At 48.5% G+C, this 20242-nt stretch overlaps 1 protein-coding gene across 1 annotated transcript in view; it reads left to right on the forward strand.

Moving 5' to 3' along the window:
- The window catches only part of LOC127931640 (methyl-CpG-binding domain protein 2-like), a 151167-nt gene that overhangs the window by 100928 nt on the left and 29997 nt on the right, over positions 1–20242 (forward strand). The window contains exon 6 of the mRNA XM_052524910.1: positions 15183–15310. Within this exon, the coding sequence (XP_052380870.1) occupies positions 15183–15297 (115 nt within the window). The 3' untranslated portion in view covers positions 15298–15310. The remainder of the gene's footprint in view (positions 1–15182; positions 15311–20242) is intronic.

Below are 20242 nucleotides of genomic sequence, written 5' to 3' on the forward strand. Positions count from 1 at the left end.
CGTGCCATTTGAAAGCAGGCAACGCGCTGAACACATACATACTGTTCCCAGGTCGGTAGCTGCCTGGGAAGGGTGGGGGCGATGACGTCAAAGTTGACCCAACTTTTCTCTTGACAAGAGAGAGTTTGGGAGAAAGGCTGCCCTGAGAGTTCTGCTTTACATACAGACATAATTTAAACGGTTTTAGAAACTTTAGAGTGTTTTCTATTCAATAATAATTATTATATGCATATATTAGCAATTTTGGGAAAAAATATTTTCAGTTTACTATGGGCACGCACTTCCTCCAAAGGGGGCAGTATTGAGACCTAGTCTTAAGAGGTTAAATATAGGACTGTAAAGTTAGCTTGCTAGCTTTAACCTCTCCAGGCTATGTGGGACGCACAGCCCATCTGGCCAACATCCAGTGAGATAGCAGAGCGCCAAATTCAAATGCAGAAATACTCATTATAAACATTCAGAAAACATACAACTATTTTACATAGGTTTAAAGATTAACTTCTTGTGAATCCAACTACGGTGTCAGATTTCAAAAATGCTTTACGGCGAAAGCATACCTTACGATTATTTGAGAACATAGCCCAGCAGACAAATCATTACGAACAGTAACCAGCCAAGTAGAAGAGTTACACAAGTCGGAAATAGATATAAAATGAATTCCTTACCTTTGATGATCTTCATATGTTTGCACTCAGAAGACATTGAAGACATTCATTTATTCAATAAATGTTCCTTTTTTCCGATAAAGTCTCTCTTTATATCTGAAAACCTCCAATCCAAATTGTATCCGTAAACTTCATAGAAACATGTCAAACGATGTTTATATTCAATCCTCAGGTTGTTTTTAGTCATAATAATCAATAATATTTCACCCGGACAATAATATCGTCAATATAAAAGGTAAACAAGAAAGGCACTCTCTCTGTTGCGACCATGAAAAAGCTCTATGACAAGGCAGGGTCCACTCATTCAGACTGCTCTTACTCCCTAATTTTTCAGAATACAAGCCTGAAACCATTTCTAAAGACTGTTGACATGTAGTGGAAGCCAAAGGAACTGCAATTTGAGTCCTAAGTCAATGGATACTGTAATGGCATTGAATAGAAAACTACAACAACAACAACAAACTCATTATTTTAACAGTTTTGGAAACTTTAGAGTGTTTTCTATCCAAATCTACTAATGACATATCCCATCTTCTGGGCCTGAGTAGAAGGCAGTTTAATTTGGGCTTTTCATCCAAAATTGCAAATGCTGCCCACTACCCTAGAGAAGTTATCTACCCGGCTAGCAAGCTAGTTAACGCTAGTTTACCTCTAAATGAGAATCATCAGTTTTGTTGTGAAAGGAAAATGGATGGTATCACATCATGTCTCAGCTGTTGACGAGATGGATTGATACTCTTTGGTCACCGCATCATTCTTGATGACCGCAGGCTATTGGCATAATCGGGGTGAGTCTCTGGTTGGTAAGTATAACAGTGAAAGGTAACTCACGCTTGTTTGTAATTAGCACAGCCGGAGACCCCCTGTGCTCCCTATATATCCCCTGTGCTCCCTATATATCCCCTGTGCTCCCTATAGATCCCCAGTACTCCCAATATATCCCCTGTGCTCCCTATAGATCCCCTGTACTCCCTATAGATCCCCTGTGCTCCCTATATATCCCCTGTGCTCCCTATAGACCCCCTGTGCTCCCTATAGATCTCCTGTGGTCCCTATAGATCTCCTGTGCTCCCTATAGATCCCCTGTGCTCCCTATAGATCCCCCATGTTCCCTATAGATCCCCCTGTGCTCCCTATAGATCCCCCTGTGCTCCCTATATATCCCCTGTGCTCCCTATAGACCCCCTGTGCTCCCTATAGACCCCCTGTGCTCCCTATAGACCCCCTGTGCTCCCTATATATCCCCTGTGCTCCCTATATATCCCCTGTGCTCCCTATAGATTCCTTGTGTTCCCTATATATCCCCTGTGCTCCCTATAGATCCCCCGTGTTCCCTATAGACCCCCCGTGTTCCCTATAGATCCCCCGTGTTCCGTATAGATCCCCGTGTTCCCTATAGATCCCCCGTGTTCCCTATAGATCCCCTGTGTTCCCTATTGATCCCCCGTGTTCCCTATAGACCCCCCGTGTTCCCTATAGATCCCCTGTGCTCCCTATAGACCCCCCGTGTTCCCTATAGATCCCCCTGTGCTCCCTATAGACCCCCAGTGTTCCCTATAGATCCACTGTGTTCCCTATAGATCCCCCGTGTTCCCTATAGATCCCCCTGTGTTCCCTATAGATCCCCCATGTTCCCTATAGATCCCCTGTGCTCCCTATAGATCCACTGTCTTCCCTATAGATCCCCCGTGTTCCCTATAGATCCCCTGTGTTCCCTATAGATCCACTGTCTTCCCTATTGATCCCCCGTGTTCCCTATTGATCCCCTGTGCTCCCTATAGATCCCCTGTGCTCCCTATTGATCCCCCGTGTTCCCTATTGATCCCCTGTGCTCCCTATAGATCCCCTGTGCTCCCTATAGATCCACTGTCTTCCCTATAGATCCCCCGTGTTCCCTATAGATCCCCTGTGCTCCCTATAGATACACTGTCTTCCCTATTGATCCCCCGTGTTCCCTATTGATCCCCTGTGCTCCCTATAGATCCACTGTCTTCCCTATAGATCCCCCTGTGTTCCCTATAGACCCCCCATGTTCCCTATAGATCCCCTGTGCTCCCTATAGATCCACTGTCTTCCCTATAGATCCCCCGTGTTCCCTATAGATCCCCTGTGCTCCCTATAGATCCACTGTCTTCCCTATAGATCCCCCGTGTTCCCTATAGATCCCCTGTGCTCCCTATAGATCCACTGTCTTCCCTATAGATCCCCCGTGTTCCCTATAGATCCCCCGTGTTCCCTATAGATCCACTGTGCTCCCTATTGATCCCCCGTGTTCCCTATTGATCCCCTGTGCTCCCTATAGATCCCCTGTGCTCCCTATAGATCCACTGTCTTCCCTATAGATCCCCCGTGTTCCCTATAGATCCCCTGTGCTCCCTATAGATCCACTGTCTTCCCTATTGATCCCCCGTGTTCCCTATAGATCCCCTGTGCTCCCTATAGATCCACTGTCTTCCCTATAGATCCCCCGTGTTCCCTATAGATCCCCTGTGCTCCCTATAGATCCACTGTCTTCCCTATAGATCCCCCGTGTTCCCTATAGATCCCCCGTGTTCCCTATAGATCCACTGTGCTCCCTATTGATCCCCCGTGCTCCCTATAGATCCTCTGTGCTCCCTATAGATCCACTGTCTTCCCTATAGATCCCCCGTGTTCCCTATAGATCCCCTGTGCTCCCTATAGATCCACTGTCTTCCCTATTGATCCCCCGTGTTCCCTATAGATCCCCTGTGCTTCCTATAGATCCCCTGTGCTCCCTATAGATCCACTGTCTTCCCTATAGATCCCCCGTGTTCCCTATAGATCCCCTGTGCTCCCTATAGATCCACTGTCTTCCCTATAGATCCCCCGTGTTCCCTATTGATCCCCTGTGCTCCCTATAGATCCCCTGTGCTCCCTATAGATCCACTGTCTTCCCCTATAGATCCCCTGTGCTCCCTATAGATCCACTGTCTTCCCTATTGATCCCCCGTGTTCCCTATTGATCCCCTGTGCTCCCTATAGATCCCCTGTGCTCCCTATAGATCCACTGTCTTCCCTATAGATCCCCCGTGTTCCCTATAGATCCCCTGTGCTCCCTATAGATCCACTGTCTTCCCTATAGATCCCCCGTGTTCCCTATTGATCCCCTGTGCTCCTTTGAGACTCCTCTTTCAAAGTCACTGTGATGTCTTCTTCTAACCATGGTAGCCTAAATAAGGGGCAACTGGGACATTTTTATACATGACCCTAATCATGATTGGATGTTAATTGCTTAATTAGCTCAGGAACCACACCTGTGTGGAAGTAACTGCTTTCAAAATAAACTCTGTATCCTTCATTTACTGAAGTGTTTCCTTTATTCTGGCAGTTACCTGTAGATCCCACCCTGTAGATCCCACCCTGTAGATTCCACCCTGTAGATCCCACCCTGTAGATCCCACCCTGTAGATGCCACCCTGTAGATCCCACCCTGTAGATTCCACCCTGTAGATCCCACCCTGTAGATCCCACCCTGTAGATGCCACCCTGTAGATCCCACCCTGTAGATCCCACCCTGTAGATCCCACCCTGTAGATCCCACCCTGTAGATCCTACCCTGTAGATCCCACCCTGTAGATCCCGCCCTGTAGATCCCACCCTGTAGATCCTACCCTGTAGATCCCACCCTGTAGATCCTACCCTGTAGATCCCACCCTGTAGATCCCACCCTGTAGATCCCACCCTGTAGATCCCACCCTGTAGATCCCACCCTGTAGATCCTACCCTGTAGATCCCACCCTGTAGATCCCACCCTGTAGATCCCACCCTGTAGATCCCACCCTGTAGATCCCACCCCGTATCTTTGATATGTCAAGTATATAGTATTATGTTCTCAACAATACATTCTCGTTTTGTCAGGAATAACAGTATCCTTGGCAGCTGAGTTTTATTACACTAAGCCCATAACCATGTGTTGGAGGTGTATACTTTGTGTTTCAAAGTAGATTTGTTGAAGACCACCAGAAACACTTCTGTGTGATTTAGCCCACTGCAGTGTTAAAGGTTAACAGTATTTCTGTCTCCTCCGGAACTATTGTACGAGTGGTCCTTCTGTAGCTCAGTTGGTAGAGCATGGCGCTTGTAACGCCAGGGTAGTGGGTTCGATTCCCGGGACCACCCATACGTAGAATGTATGCACACATGACTGTAAGTCGCTTTGGATAAAAGCGTCTGCTAAATGGCTTATTATTATTATTATTATTATTTGGAGAAAATGAACTCTTAAGGACTTTCAATAAAATAAACCTTTGAGAGAGAGAGAGAGAGAGAGAGAGACACAGAGAGAGAGAGAGAGAGAGAGAGAGAGAGAGAGAGGAGGGAGAGAGGGAGAGAGGGAGAGAGAGAGAGAGAGAGGGAGAGAGAGGGAGAGAGAGGGAGAGAGAGAGAGAGAGAGAGAGAGAGAGAGAGAGAGAGAGAGAGAGAGAGAGAGAGAGAGAGAGAGAGACAGAGACAGAGAGAGAGACTCCATTTCCCCTGGCATCATCTGCAGGGGCCTGTCATGGACAATGCAGTATAACGCCTTTTCCAATGCGTCCCAAGTGGCAGCCTACTCCCTACATAGTGCACCCCTCCCTCAGTGTTAATTTGATCAATTGTAATGACTTCGCTACTGTGGCCTATATTTATTGCCTTACTTCCTCATGCCATTTGCTCACACTGTATATAGACTTTCTTTCTCTTCTTCTTCTTCTTCTTCCACCTGGTTAAATAAAGGTTAAATATATATATTTTTTAACCTGGTTAAATATAACTATATTTGACTAACAGCTACGACTTGAGTTTCCCCTTCATCATTCTGTAATATTCTGAGGACAGCCTGTCATACAGGTTTCTGGTGTTTTTTGAATCATCAGAACTCTGTTCAACCTGTCTGGATTTTTGTCCTGCTCTGTTAATCCATCTTCATTGCCCTGCGTCAGGGTGACAGCAAACATACGGAAACTGACAGTCACCTTCAAGTCGTCTGTTCAAGAGAAAGACAGGCCTCGACTTGCTACAGGATGTTATCACCCAGAGTTGTAAATGCCATCCTAATTTACACATAATAAGTGCACTACTTTTTTGACACCAGGAACCATAGAGATCTGGTCAAAATCCTACCTGGTTAAATACAGGTGAAATAAAAACAAACTAAGAATATGCAGTTGAGAACTCTTGAGAGTGTTCTTCAGTTCAGCCTCTAGATGGCAGTGTATACACATGCATGGCATAACTGACGGCTGAACCATCTGAAATGTGTGTGTGTGTGTGTGTGTGTGTGTGTGTGTGTGTGTGTGTGTGTGTGTGTGTGTGTGTGTGTGTGTGTGTGTGTGTGTGTGTGTGTGTGTGTGTGTGTGTGTGTGTGTGTGTGTGTGTGTGTGTGTGTGTGTGTCATCCTCTCTCTCTCCTCTGCCTGTCCCAGTGCATTCAGGCTTATCGACTGGGAAACGCATTAACGCTCAGATGACAAGCTCTCTCTGGGTTATAAGAGGAGTGGAATGGATCACTTCTTCTTCTTTTCTCCTCCCTCATCCCTCTTGTCACCACATAGAACAACACAGCATCCCACAGAACAAGACTGTGACATCACCACATAGAACAACACAGCATCCCACAGAACAAGACTGTGACATCACCACATAGAACAACACAGCATCCCACAGAACAAGACTGTGACATCACCACATAGAACGACACAGCATCCCACAGAACAAGACTGTGACATCACCACATAGAACGACACAGCATCCCACAGAACAAGACTGTGACATCACCACATAGAACGACACACGACACAGCATCCCACAGAACAAGACTGTGACATCACCACATAGAACGACACAGCATCCCACAGAACAAGACTGTGACATCACTACATAGAACGACACAGCATCCCACAGAACAAGACTGTGACATCACCACATAGAACGACACAGCATCCCACAGAACAAGACTGTGACATCACCACATAGAACAACACAGCATCCCACAGAACAAGACTGTGACATCACCACATAGAACAACACAGCATCCCACAGAACAAGACTGTGACATCACCACATAGAATGACACAGCATCCCACAGAACAAGACTGTGACATCACCACATAGAACGACACACGACACAGCATCCCACAGAACAAGACTGTGACATCACCACATAGAACAACACAGCATCCCACAGAACAAGACTGTGACATCACCACATAGAATGACACAGCATCCCACAGAACAAGACTGTGACATCACCACATAGAACGACACAGCATCCCACAGAACAAGACTGTGACATCACCACATAGAATGACACAGCATCCCACAGAACAAGACTGTGACATCACCACATAGAACGACACAGCATCCCACAGAACAAGACTGTGACATCACCACATAGAACAACACAGCATCCCACAGAACAAGACTGTGACATCACTACATAGAACGACACAGCATCCCACAGAACAAGACTGTGACATCACCACATAGAACGACACAGCATCCCACAGAACAAGACTGTGACATCACCACATAGAACGACACAGCATCCCACAGAACAAGACTGTGACATCACCACATAGAACGACACAGCATCCCACAGAACAAGACTGTGACATCACCACATAGAACAACACAGCATCCCACAGAACAAGACTGTGACATCACCACATAGAACGACACAGCATCCCACAGAACAAGACTGTGACATCACCACATAGAACGACACACGACACAGCATCCCACAGAACAAGACTGTGACATCACCACATAGAACGACACAGCATCCCACAGAACAAGACTGTGACATCACTACATAGAACGACACAGCATCCCACAGAACAAGACTGTGACATCACCACATAGAACGACACAGCATCCCACAGAACAAGACTGTGACATCACCACATAGAACAACACAGCATCCCACAGAACAAGACTGTGACATCACCACATAGAACAACACAGCATCCCACAGAACAAGACTGTGACATCACCACATAGAATGACACAGCATCCCACAGAACAAGACTGTGACATCACCACATAGAACGACACACGACACAGCATCCCACAGAACAAGACTGTGACATCACCACATAGAACAACACAGCATCCCACAGAACAAGACTGTGACATCACCACATAGAACGACACAGCATCCCACAGAACAAGACTGTGACATCACCACATAGAACGACACAGCATCCCACAGAACAAGACTGTGACATCACCACATAGAATGACACAGCATCCCACAGAACAAGACTGTGACATCACCACATAGAACGACACAGCATCCCACAGAACAAGACTGTGACATCACCACATAGAACAACACAGCATCCCACAGAACAAGACTGTGACATCACTACATAGAACGACACAGCATCCCACAGAACAAGACTGTGACATCACCACATAGAACGACACAGCATCCCACAGAACAAGACTGTGACATCACCACATAGAACGACACAGCATCCCACAGAACAAGACTGTGACATCACCACATAGAACGACACAGCATCCCACAGAACAAGACTGTGACATCACCACATAGAACGACACAGCATCCCACAGAACAAGACTGTGACATCACCACATAGAACGACACAGCATCCCACAGAACAAGACTGTGACATCACCACATAGAACGACACAGCATCCCACAGAACAAGACTGTGACATCACCACATAGAACGACACACGACACAGCATCCCACAGAACAAGACTGTGACATCACCACATAGAACGACACAGCATCCCACAGAACAAGACTGTGACATCACCACATAGAACGACACACGACACAGCATCCCACAGAACAAGACTGTGACATCACCACATAGAACGACACACGACACAGCATCCCACAGAACAAGACTGTGACATCACCACATAGAACGACAAACGACACAGCATCCCACAGAACAAGACTGTGACATCACCACATAGAACGACACAGCATCCCACAGAACAAGACTGTGACATCACCACATAGAACGACACACGACACAGCATCCCACAGAACAAGACTGTGACATCACCACATAGAACGACACAGCATCCCACAGAACAAGACTGTGACATCACCACATAGAACGACACACGACACAGCATCCCACAGAACAAGACTGTGACATCACCACATAGAACGACACAGCATCCCACAGAACAAGACTGTGACATCACCACATAGAACGACAAACGACACAGCATCCCACAGAACAAGACTGTGACATCACCACATAGAACGACACAGCATCCCACAGAACAAGACTGTGACATCACCACATAGAACGACACACGACACAGCATCCCACAGAACAAGACTGTGACATCACCACATAGAACGACACACGACACAGCATCCCACAGAACAAGACTGTGACATCACCACATAGAACGACACACGACACAGCATCCCACAGAACAAGACTGTGACATCACCACATACAACGACACAGCATCCCACAGAACAAGACTGTGACATCACCACATAGAACGACACAGCATCCCACAGAACAAGACTGTGACATCACCACATAGAACGACACAGCATCCCACAGAACAAGACTGTGACATCACCACATAGAACGACACAGCATCCCACAGAACAAGACTGTGACATCACCACATAGAACGACACAGCATCCCACAGAACAAGACTGTGACATCACCACATAGAACGACACAGCATCCCACAGAACAAGACTGTGACATCACCACATAGAACGACACAGCATCCCACAGAACAAGACTGTGACATCACCACATAGAACGACACACGACACAGCATCCCACAGAACAAGACTGTGACATCACCACATAGAACGACACAGCATCCCACAGAACAAGACTGTGACATCACCACATAGAACGACACACGACACAGCATCCCACAGAACAAGACTGTGACATCACCACATAGAACGACACAGCATCCCACAGAACAAGACTGTGACATCACCACATAGAACGACAAACGACACAGCATCCCACAGAACAAGACTGTGACATCACCACATAGAACGACACACGACACAGCATCCCACAGAACAAGACTGTGACATCACCACATAGAACGACACAGCATCCCACAGAACAAGACTGTGACATCACCACATAGAACGACACACGACACAGCATCCCACAGAACAAGACTGTGACATCACCACATAGAACGACACAGCATCCCACAGAACAAGACTGTGACATCACCACATAGAACGACAAACGACACAGCATCCCACAGAACAAGACTGTGACATCACCACATAGAACGACACAGCATCCCACAGAACAAGACTGTGACATCACCACATAGAACGACACACGACACAGCATCCCACAGAACAAGACTGTGACATCACCACATAGAACGACACACGACACAGCATCCCACAGAACAAGACTGTGACATCACCACATACATTCCATCTTTCGCTGTGGGGAGAAATAGGATTTGACTATATATTATTATTCACTCCCCTGCGTTCTAATCCAGTAAAATTAACATAATCCCATTATTAGATCTGCTTGATCTCGTTTCGTTATCTGATAATAAAAAACAATAGCAGCAGAAGAATTGCCATTTGTTGGGGTACTGCTATCTGAGGGTGGAGAGGACATGCAGGCACACAGCAGTCATACATCCCTAACCCAGTCCTCTCTCTGTGTGTTCATCTCTAACCCAGTCCTCTCTCTGTGTGTTCATCTCTAACCCAGTCCTCTCTCTGTGTGTTCATCTCTAACCCAGTCCTCTCTCTGTGTGTTCATCTCTAACCCAGTCCTCTCTCTGTGTGTTCATCTCGAACCCAGTCCTCTCTCTGTGTGTTCATCCCTAACCCAGTCCTCTCTCTGTGTGTTCATCTCTAACCCAGTCCTCTCTCTGTGTGTTCATCCCTAACCCAGTCCTCTCTCTGTGTGTTCATCTCTAACCCAGTCCTCTCTCTGTGTTTTCATCTCTAACCCAGTCCTCTCTCTGTGTGTTCATCTCTAACCCAGTCCTCTCTCTGTGTGTTCATCTCTAACCCAGTACTCTCTCTGTTCATCCCTAACCCAGTCCTCTCTGTGTGTTCATCTCTAACCCAGTCCTCTCTGTGTGTTCATCTCTAACCCAGTCCTCTCTCTGTGTGTTCATCCCTAACCCAGTCCTCTCTCTGTGTGTTCATCCCTAACCCAGTCCTCTCTCTGTGTGTTCATCCCTAACCCAGTCCTCTCTCTGTCTGTTCATCCCTAACCCAGTCCTCTCTATGTTCATCCCTAACCCAGTCCTCTCTGTGTGTTCATCCCTAACCCAGTCCTCTCTGTGTGTTCATCTCTAACCCAGTACTCTCTCTGTTCATCTCTAACCCAGTCCTCTCTCTGTGTGTTCATCTCTAACCCAGTCCTCTCTCTGTGTGTTCATCTCTAACCCACTCCTCTCTGTGTGTTCATCCCTAACCCAGTCCTCTCTCTGTGTGTTCATCCCTAACCCAGTCCTCTCTCTGTGTGTTCATCCCTAACCCAGTCCTCTCTATGTTCATCCCTAACCCAGTCCTCTCTGTGTGTTCATCCCTAACCCAGTCCTCTCTGTGTGTTCATCCCTAACCCAGTCCTCTCTCTGTTCATCCCTAACCCAGTCCTCTCTCTGTTCATCCCTAACCCAGTCCTCTCTCTGTGTGTTCATCCCTAACCCAGCCCTCTCTCTGTTCATCCCTAAGCCAGTCCTCTCTCTGTTCATCCCTAACCCAGTCCTCTCTGTGTGTTCATCCCTAACCCAGTACTCTCTCTGTTCATCCCTAACCCAGTCCTCTCTCTGTTCATCCCTAACCCAGTCCTCTCTCTGTTCATCCCTAACCCAGTCCTCTCTGTGTTCATCCCTAACCCAGTCCTCTCTGTGTTCATCCCTAACCCAGTCCTCTCTGTGTGTTCATCCCTAACCCAGTACTCTCTCTGTTCATCCCTAACCCAGTCCTCTCTATGTTCATCCCTAACCCAGTCCTCTCTGTGTGTTCATCCCTAACCCAGTCCTCTCTGTGTGTTCATCCCTAACCCAGTCCTCTCTCTGTTCATCCCTAACCCAGTCCTCTCTCTGTTCATCCCTAACCCAGTCCTCTCTCTGTTCATCCCTAACCCAGCCCTCTCTCTGTTCATCCCTAAGCCAGTCCTCTCTCTGTTCATCCCTAACCCAGTCCTCTCTGTGTGTTCATCCCTAACCCAGTACTCTCTCTGTTCATCCCTAACCCAGTCCTCTCTCTGTTCATCCCTAACCCAGTCCTCTCTGTGTGTTCATCCCTAACCCAGCCCTCTCTCTGTTCATCCCTAAGCCAGTCCTCTCTCTGTTCATCCCTAACCCAGTCCTCTCTGTGTGTTCATCCCTAACCCAGTACTCTCTCTGTTCATCCCTAACCCAGTCCTCTCTCTGTTCATCCCTAACCCAGTCCTCTCTGTGTGTTCATCCCTAACCCAGTACTCTCTCTGTTCATCCCTAACCCAGTCCTCTCTCTGTTCATCCCTAACCCAGTCCTCTCTCTGTTCATCCCTAACCCAGTCCTCTCTGTGTTCATCCCTAACCCAGTCCTCTCTGTGTTCATCCCTAACCCAGTCCTCTCTGTGTGTTCATCCCTAACCCAGTACTCTCTCTGTTCATCCCTAACCCAGTCCTCTCTATGTTCATCCCTAACCCAGTCCTCTCTGTGTGTTCATCCCTAACCCAGTCCTCTCTGTGTGTTCATCCCTAACCCAGTCCTCTCTCTGTTCATCCCTAACCCAGTCCTCTCTCTGTTCATCCCTAACCCAGTCCTCTCTCTGTTCATCCCTAACCCAGCCCTCTCTCTGTTCATCCCTAAGCCAGTCCTCTCTCTGTTCATCCCTAACCCAGTCCTCTCTGTGTGTTCATCCCTAACCCAGTACTCTCTCTGTTCATCCCTAACCCAGTCCTCTCTCTGTTCATCCCTAACCCAGTCCTCTCTCTGTTCATCCCTAACCCAGTCCTCTCTGTGTTCATCCCTAACCCAGTCCTCTCTGTGTTCATCCCTAACCCAGTCCTCTCTGTGTGTTCATCCCTAACCCAGTACTCTCTCTGTTCATCCCTAACCCAGTCCTCTCTCTGTGTGTTCATCCCTAAACCAGTCCTCTCTCTGTGTGTTCATCCCTAACCCAGTCCTCTCTCTGTGTGTTCATCTCTAACCCAGTCCTCTCTCTGTGTGTTCATCTCTAACCCAGTCCTCTCTCTGTTCATCCCTAACCCAGTCCTCTCTCTGTGTGTTCATCCCTAACCCAGTCCTCTCTCTGTGTGTTCATCCCTAACCCAGTCCTCTCTCTGTGTGTTCATCCCTAACCCAGTCCTCTCTCTGTGTGTTCATCCCTAACCCAGTCCTCTCTCTGTGTGTTCATCCCTAACCCAGTCCTCTCTCTGTGTGTTCATCCCTAACCCAGTCCTCTCTCTGTTCATCCCTAACCCAGGCCTCTCTGTGTGTTCATCCCTAACCCAGTCCTCTCTGTGTGTTCATCCCTAAGCCAGTCCTCTCTCTGTGTGTTCATCTCTAACCCAGTCCTCTCTGTGTGTTCATCCCTAACCCAGTCCTCTCTCTGTGTGTTCATCCCTAACCCAGTCCTCTCTATGTTCATCCCTAACCCAGTCCTCTCTGTGTGTTCATCCCTAACCCAGTCCTCTCTGTGTGTTCATCTCTAACCCAGTACTCTCTCTGTTCATCTCTAACCCAGTCCTCTCTCTGTGTGTTCATCTCTAACCCAGTCCTCTCTCTGTGTGTTCATCTCTAACCCAGTCCTCTCTGTGTGTTCATCCCTAACCCAGTCCTCTCTCTGTGTGTTCATCCCTAACCCAGTCCTCTCTCTGTGTGTTCATCCCTAACCCAGTCCTCTCTATGTTCATCCCTAACCCAGTCCTCTCTGTGTGTTCATCCCTAACCCAGTCCTCTCTGTGTGTTCATCCCTAACCCAGTCCTCTCTCTGTTCATCCCTAACCCAGTCCTCTCTCTGTTCATCCCTAACCCAGTCCTCTCTCTGTTCATCCCTAACCCAGCCCTCTCTCTGTTCATCCCTAAGCCAGTCCTCTCTCTGTTCATCCCTAACCCAGTCCTCTCTGTGTGTTCATCCCTAACCCAGTACTCTCTCTGTTCATCCCTAACCCAGTCCTCTCTCTGTTCATCCCTAACCCAGTCCTCTCTGTGTGTTCATCCCTAACCCAGTCCTCTCTGTGTGTTCATCCCTAACCCAGTCCTCTCTCTGTTCATCCCTAACCCAGTCCTCTCTCTGTTCATCCCTAACCCAGTCCTCTCTCTGTTCATCCCTAACCCAGCCCTCTCTCTGTTCATCCCTAAGCCAGTCCTCTCTCTGTTCATCCCTAACCCAGTCCTCTCTGTGTGTTCATCCCTAACCCAGTCCTCTCTCTGTTCATCCCTAACCCAGTCCTCTCTGTGTTCATCCCTAACCCAGTCCTCTCTGTGTTCATCCCTAACCCAGTCCTCTCTGTGTGTTCATCCCTAACCCAGTACTCTCTCTGTTCATCCCTAACCCAGTCCTCTCTATGTTCATCCCTAACCCAGTCCTCTCTGTGTGTTCATCCCTAACCCAGTCCTCTCTGTGTGTTCATCCCTAACCCAGTCCTCTCTCTGTTCATCCCTAACCCAGTCCTCTCTCTGTTCATCCCTAACCCAGTCCTCTCTCTGTTCATCCCTAACCCAGCCCTCTCTCTGTTCATCCCTAAGCCAGTCCTCTCTCTGTTCATCCCTAACCCAGTCCTCTCTGTGTGTTCATCCCTAACCCAGTACTCTCTCTGTTCATCCCTAACCCAGTCCTCTCTCTGTTCATCCCTAACCCAGTCCTCTCTCTGTTCATCCCTAACCCAGTCCTCTCTGTGTTCATCCCTAACCCAGTCCTCTCTGTGTTCATCCCTAACCCAGTCCTCTCTGTGTGTTCATCCCTAACCCAGTACTCTCTCTGTTCATCCCTAACCCAGTCCTCTCTCTGTGTGTTCATCCCTAAACCAGTCCTCTCTCTGTGTGTTCATCCCTAACCCAGTCCTCTCTCTGTGTGTTCATCTCTAACCCAGTCCTCTCTCTGTTCATCCCTAACCCAGTCCTCTCTCTGTGTGTTCATCCCTAACCCAGTCCTCTCTCTGTGTGTTCATCCCTAACCCAGTCCTCTCTCTGTGTGTTCATCCCTAACCCAGTCCTCTCTCTGTGTGTTCATCCCTAACCCAGTCCTCTCTCTGTGTGTTCATCCCTAACCCAGTCCTCTCTCTGTTCATCCCTAACCCAGTCCTCTCTCTGTTCATCCCTAACCCAGGCCTCTCTGTGTGTTCATCCCTAACCCAGTCCTCTCTGTGTGTTCATCCCTAAGCCAGTCCTCTCTCTGTGTGTTCATCTCTAACCCAGTCCTCTCTGTGTGTTCATCCCTAACCCAGTCCTCTCTCTGTTCATCTCTAACCCAGTCCTCTCTCTGTATGTTCATCCCTAACCCAGTCCTCTCTATGTGTTCATCTCTAACCCAGTCCTCTCTGTGTGTTCACAGGGAACAGGAGCAGAAGGTGATCCAGGCCCGCAGGTGTCTGGAGGATGCACTGATGGTAGACAGGATGGCGAGGGCTTCCGAATCCAGCAGAGACTCAGAGGACAAGGCTGCATAGGAGACCAGACATGGTGAGGGGTTATGGGGCTGGAGGATCTGTGGTTGAGTGTAGAGGACTGGGGGGAACATGGCTGAATCCATTAGACTCAGAGGACCAGGCTGCATAGAAGTACTGGCAACATGCTGGGGGGGGCTACTACTGCTACTGCTGCTACTACTACTACTACTGCTACTGCTGCTACCACTACTACTGCTACCGCTGCTACTGCTACTACTGCTGCTGCTGCTACTGCTTCTACTGCTGCTACTGCTGCTGCTACTGCTGCTGCTGCTGCTGCTGCTGCTGCTGCTGCTGCTGCTGCTGCTGCTGCTGCTGCTGCTACTGCTGCTAATACTACTGCTGCTGCTGCTGCTGCTGCTGCTGCTGCTGCTGCTACTACTACTACTGCTACTACTACTACTGCTACTACTACTACTGCTACTACTACTAATGCTACTACTACTACTACTACTACTAATACTACTGCTACTACCTGTAGCATCCAGCTAGTAGCATGATTCACCATACATAGACCGTTAGCATCCAGCTCGTAGCATGATTCACCATCCATCCATACATAGACGGTTAGCATCCAGCTCGTAGCATTATTCACCATCCATCCATACATAGACGGTTAGCATCCAGCTCGTAGCATGATTCACCATCCATCCATACATAGACGGTTAGCATCCAGCTAGTAGCATGATTCACCATCCATCCATACATAGACGGTTAGCATCCAGCTCGTAGCATGATTCACCATCCATCCATACATAGACGGTTAGCATCCAGCTAGTAGCATTATTCACCATCCATCCATACATAGACGGTTAGCATCCAGCTCGTAGCATGATTCACCATCCATCCATACATAGACGGTTAGCATCCAGCTAGCATTATTCACTATCCATCCATACATAGACGGTTAGCATCCAGCTCGTAGCATGATTCACCATCCATCCATACATAGACGGTTAGCATCCAGCTCGTAGCATGATTCACCATCCATCCATACATAGACGGTTAGCATCCAGCTCGTAGCATGATTCACCATCCATCCATACATAGACGGTTAGCATCCAGCTCGTAGCATTATTCACCATCCATCCATACATAGACCGTGAGCATCCAGCTCGTAGCATTATTCACCATCCATCCATACATAGACGGTTAGCATCCAGCTAGCATTATTCACCATCTCAATGCAAGTTACAGGTTTCACGCTCCTTGGTTTACTACCTTTTTTTTTTGTTTTATTGAATGTGCTTGTAGGTTGAAGTTTAAGATGTTGTCCCATGGTCCCCTTCCATCTCTCTCTCTCTCTCTCTCTCTCTCAAACTGGTTTTGTTGGTCACGTGAGGCTGTATCTCAGGAGGCGGGGCAGGCAGGGCGGTAGCCACCACGAAATATTCAGGTCCTCATTCTTCAATTGTTTCAAGCTCTGCTTCCATGACAGGGGTCAAAGGTCACCTGCCTCCAGACAGCCAGGGCCACATCCTCCCTCCCTCTCTGCTGCTGTTCTCAGCTGAAAGATCTTGTCCTTGCGTCCCCAATGGCACCCTATGTAGGCCTAGGGGCCCAGTCAAAAGTAGTGCACTATAAATGGAATAGGTTGCCAGCCCCCTTCATCTTTTTTTAAGCTTCCTGTCATTCCCTGCTGCCCTGTCTGAGGCCACCCTCCCCCCCCCTACACACTACCTTCTCATTTCATGAAGTTAGCTCCCCAGTCCGAAGGGGACCATTTTCCAGTTTAACTCTGGCATGTCTCTGGCTAAGCACATCTAGGTTTTGCCATTACTTCCTGGTTTAGTGTGTGTTTTTAGTGTTGGTGTACGACCATCTGTTTGCTGTAGAGTTAGAGATGTTTTGTAAACAAGTGCATTTAAAAAAAATATATATATATATTTTTAACTCCCTTGGTAGCTTATCAGTACATCGATTGATTTCTGTGTGGGTGTGATGAATAAATAGGCTGCTATATGAGTCTTCATCTGGAGATTAATGTACAGAGAACAATGCAAATTAAAAACACAACGCACAACTGAAATCCAAACGGCCAAGTGGCAGCAAAGTGAATAGTATTAGGATTGAGTCAAGCCACAGTAGTGTTTAGCCAACCAGACTGCAAGGTAAATGTTTGTGTTTCAATGCATCAACCCTGATGCATCTTTTAAACCTTTTAAATCTTTTAAATTAATAAAGAGTCGTTTCCACAAGTCTTTTCTCGCAGGAAAATACTGTTAATTTATGTAGATTTATGTAGATTTAGCTAATGCAACTCCGTGCATAGAGAAAAGGGATCCATTCACGGAGACTTAGTTAGAAGCATGGAAAGGAATGCCTTGACTTCGATGGGAATATGATTGGTCAATGCTACTTCTGTGTAGAATAATATAGATGTGTGTTGTAGTGACCAGGCCAGTAGTGTGTTGTAGTGACCAGGCCAGTAGTGTGTTGTAGTGGCCAGGCCAGTAGTGTGTTGTAGTGACCAGGCCAGTAGTGTGTTGTAGTGACCAGGCCAGTAGAGTGTTGTAGTGGCCAGGCCAGTAGTGTGTTGTAGTGGCCAGGCCAGTAGTGTGTTGTAGTGACCAGGCCAGTAGTGTGTTGTAGTGACCAGGCCAGTAGTGTGTTGTAGTGGCCAGGCCAGTAGTGTGTTGTAGTGACCAGGCCAGCAGTGACCAGGCCAGTAGTGTGTTGTAGTGACCAGGCCAGCAGTGACCAGGCCAGTAGTGTGTTGTAGTGGCCAGGCCAGTAGTGTGTTGTAGTGACCAGGCCAGTAGTGTGTTGTAGTAACCAGGCCAGTAGTGTGTTGTAGTGACCAGGCCAGTAGTGTGTTGTAGTGACCAGGCCAGCAGTGACCAGGCCAGTAGTGTGTTGTAGTGACCAGGCCAGTAGTGACCAGGCCAGTAGTGTGTTGTGACCAGGCCAGTAGTGTGTTGTAGTGACCAGACCAGTAGTGTGTTGTAGTGACCAGGCCAGTAGTGTGTTGTAGTTACCAGGCCAGTAGTGTGTTGTAGTGACCAGGCCAGTAGTGTGTTGTAGTGACCAGGCCAGTAGTGTGTTGTAGTGACCAGGCCAGTAGTGACCAGGCCAGTAGTGACCAGGCCAGTAGTGTGTTGTAGTGACCAGGCCAGTAGTGTGTTGTAGTGACCAGGCCAGTAGTGTGTTGTAGTGACCAGGCCAGTAGTGTGTTGTAGTGACCAGGCCAGTAGTGTGTTGTAGTGACCAGGCCAGTAGTGTGTTGTAGTGACCAGGCCAGTAGTGTGTTGTAGTGACCAGGCCAGTAGTGTGTTGTAGTGACCAGGCCAGTAGTGACCAGGCGGCCAGTAGTGTGTTGTAGTGACCAGGCCAGTAGTGTGTTGTAGTGACCAGGCCAGTAGTGTGTTGTAGTGACCAGGCCAGTAGTGTGTTGTAGTGACCAGGCCAGTAGTGTGTTGTAGTGACCAGTCCAGTAGTGACCAGGCCAGTAAGGTGTTGTAGTGACCAGGCCAGTAGTGTGTTGTAGTGACCAGGCCAGTAGTGTGTTGTAGTGACCAGGCCAGTAGTGTGTTGTAGTGACCAGGCCAGTAGTGTGTTGTAGTGACCAGGCCAGTAGTGTGTTGTAGTGGCCAGGCCAGTAGTGTGTTGTAGTGACCAGGCCAGCAGTGACCAGGCCAGTAGTGTGTTGTAGTGACCAGGCCAGTAGTGTGTTGTAGTGACCAGGCCAGTAGTGTGTTGTAGTGGCCAGGCCAGTAGTGTGTTGTAGTGGCCAGGCCAGCAGTGACCAGGCCAGTAGTGTGTTGTAGTGACCAGGCCAGTAGTGACCAGGCCAGTAGTGTGTTGTAGTGACCAGGCCAGTAGTGTGTTGTAGTGACCAGGCCAGTAGTGTGTTGTAGCGGCCAGGCCAGTAGTGTGTTGTAGTGACCAGGCCAGTATTGTGTTGTAGTGACCAGGCCAGTAGTGTGTTGTAGTGACCAGGCCAGCAGTGACCAGGCCAGTAGTGTGTTGTAGTGACCAGGCCAGCAGTGACCAGGCCAGTAGTGTGTTGTAGTGACCAGGCCAGCAGTGACCAGGCCAGTAGTGTGTTGTAGTGACCAGGCCAGCAGTGACCAGGCCAGTAGTGTGTTGTAGTGACCAGGCCAGTAGTGACCAGGCCAGTAGTGTGTTGTAGTGACCAGGCCAGTAGTGACCAGGCCAGTAGTGTGTTGTAGTGACCAGGCCAGTAGTGTGTTGTTGTGGCCAGGCCAGTAGTGTGTTGTAGTGACCAGGCCAGTAGTGTGTTGTAGTGACCAGGCCAGTAGTGTGTTGTAGTGACCAGGCCAGCAGTGACCAGGCCAGTAGTGTGTTGTAGTGACCAGGCCAGCAGTGACCAGGCCAGTAGTGTGTTGTAGTGACCTGGCCAGTAGTGTGTTGTAGTAACCAGGCCAGTAGTGTGTTGTAGTGACCAGGCCAGTAGTGTGTTGTAGTGACCAGGCCAGTAGTGTGTTGTAGTGACCAGGCCAGCAGTGACCAGGCCAGTAGTGTGTTGTAGTGACCAGGCCAGTAGTGTGTTGTAGTGACCAGGCCAGTAGTGTGTTGTAGTGACCAGGCCAGCAGTGACCAGGCCAGTAGTGTGTTGTAGTGACCAGGCCAGTAGTGACCAGGCCAGTAGTGTGTTGTAGTGACCAGGCCAGTAGTGTGTTGTAGTGACCAGGCCAGTAGTGTGTTGTAGTGACCAGGCCAGTAGTGTGTTGTAGTGACCAGGCCAGTAGTGTGTTGTAGTGACCAGGCCAGTAGTGACCAGGCCAGTAGTGACCAGGCCAGTAGTGTGTTGTAGTGACCAGGACCAGTAGTGTGTTGTAGTGACCAGGACCAGTAGTGTGTTGTAGTGACCAGGCCAGTTATGACCAGGCCAGTAGTGTGTTGTAGTGACCAGGCCAGTAGTGACCAGGCCAGTAGTGTGTTGTAGTGACCAGGCCAGTAGTGTGTTGTAGTGACCAGGCCA

This window comes from Oncorhynchus keta, chromosome 9 (assembly GCF_023373465.1).
Source record: "Oncorhynchus keta strain PuntledgeMale-10-30-2019 chromosome 9, Oket_V2, whole genome shotgun sequence".
NCBI lineage: Eukaryota > Metazoa > Chordata > Actinopteri > Salmoniformes > Salmonidae > Oncorhynchus > Oncorhynchus keta.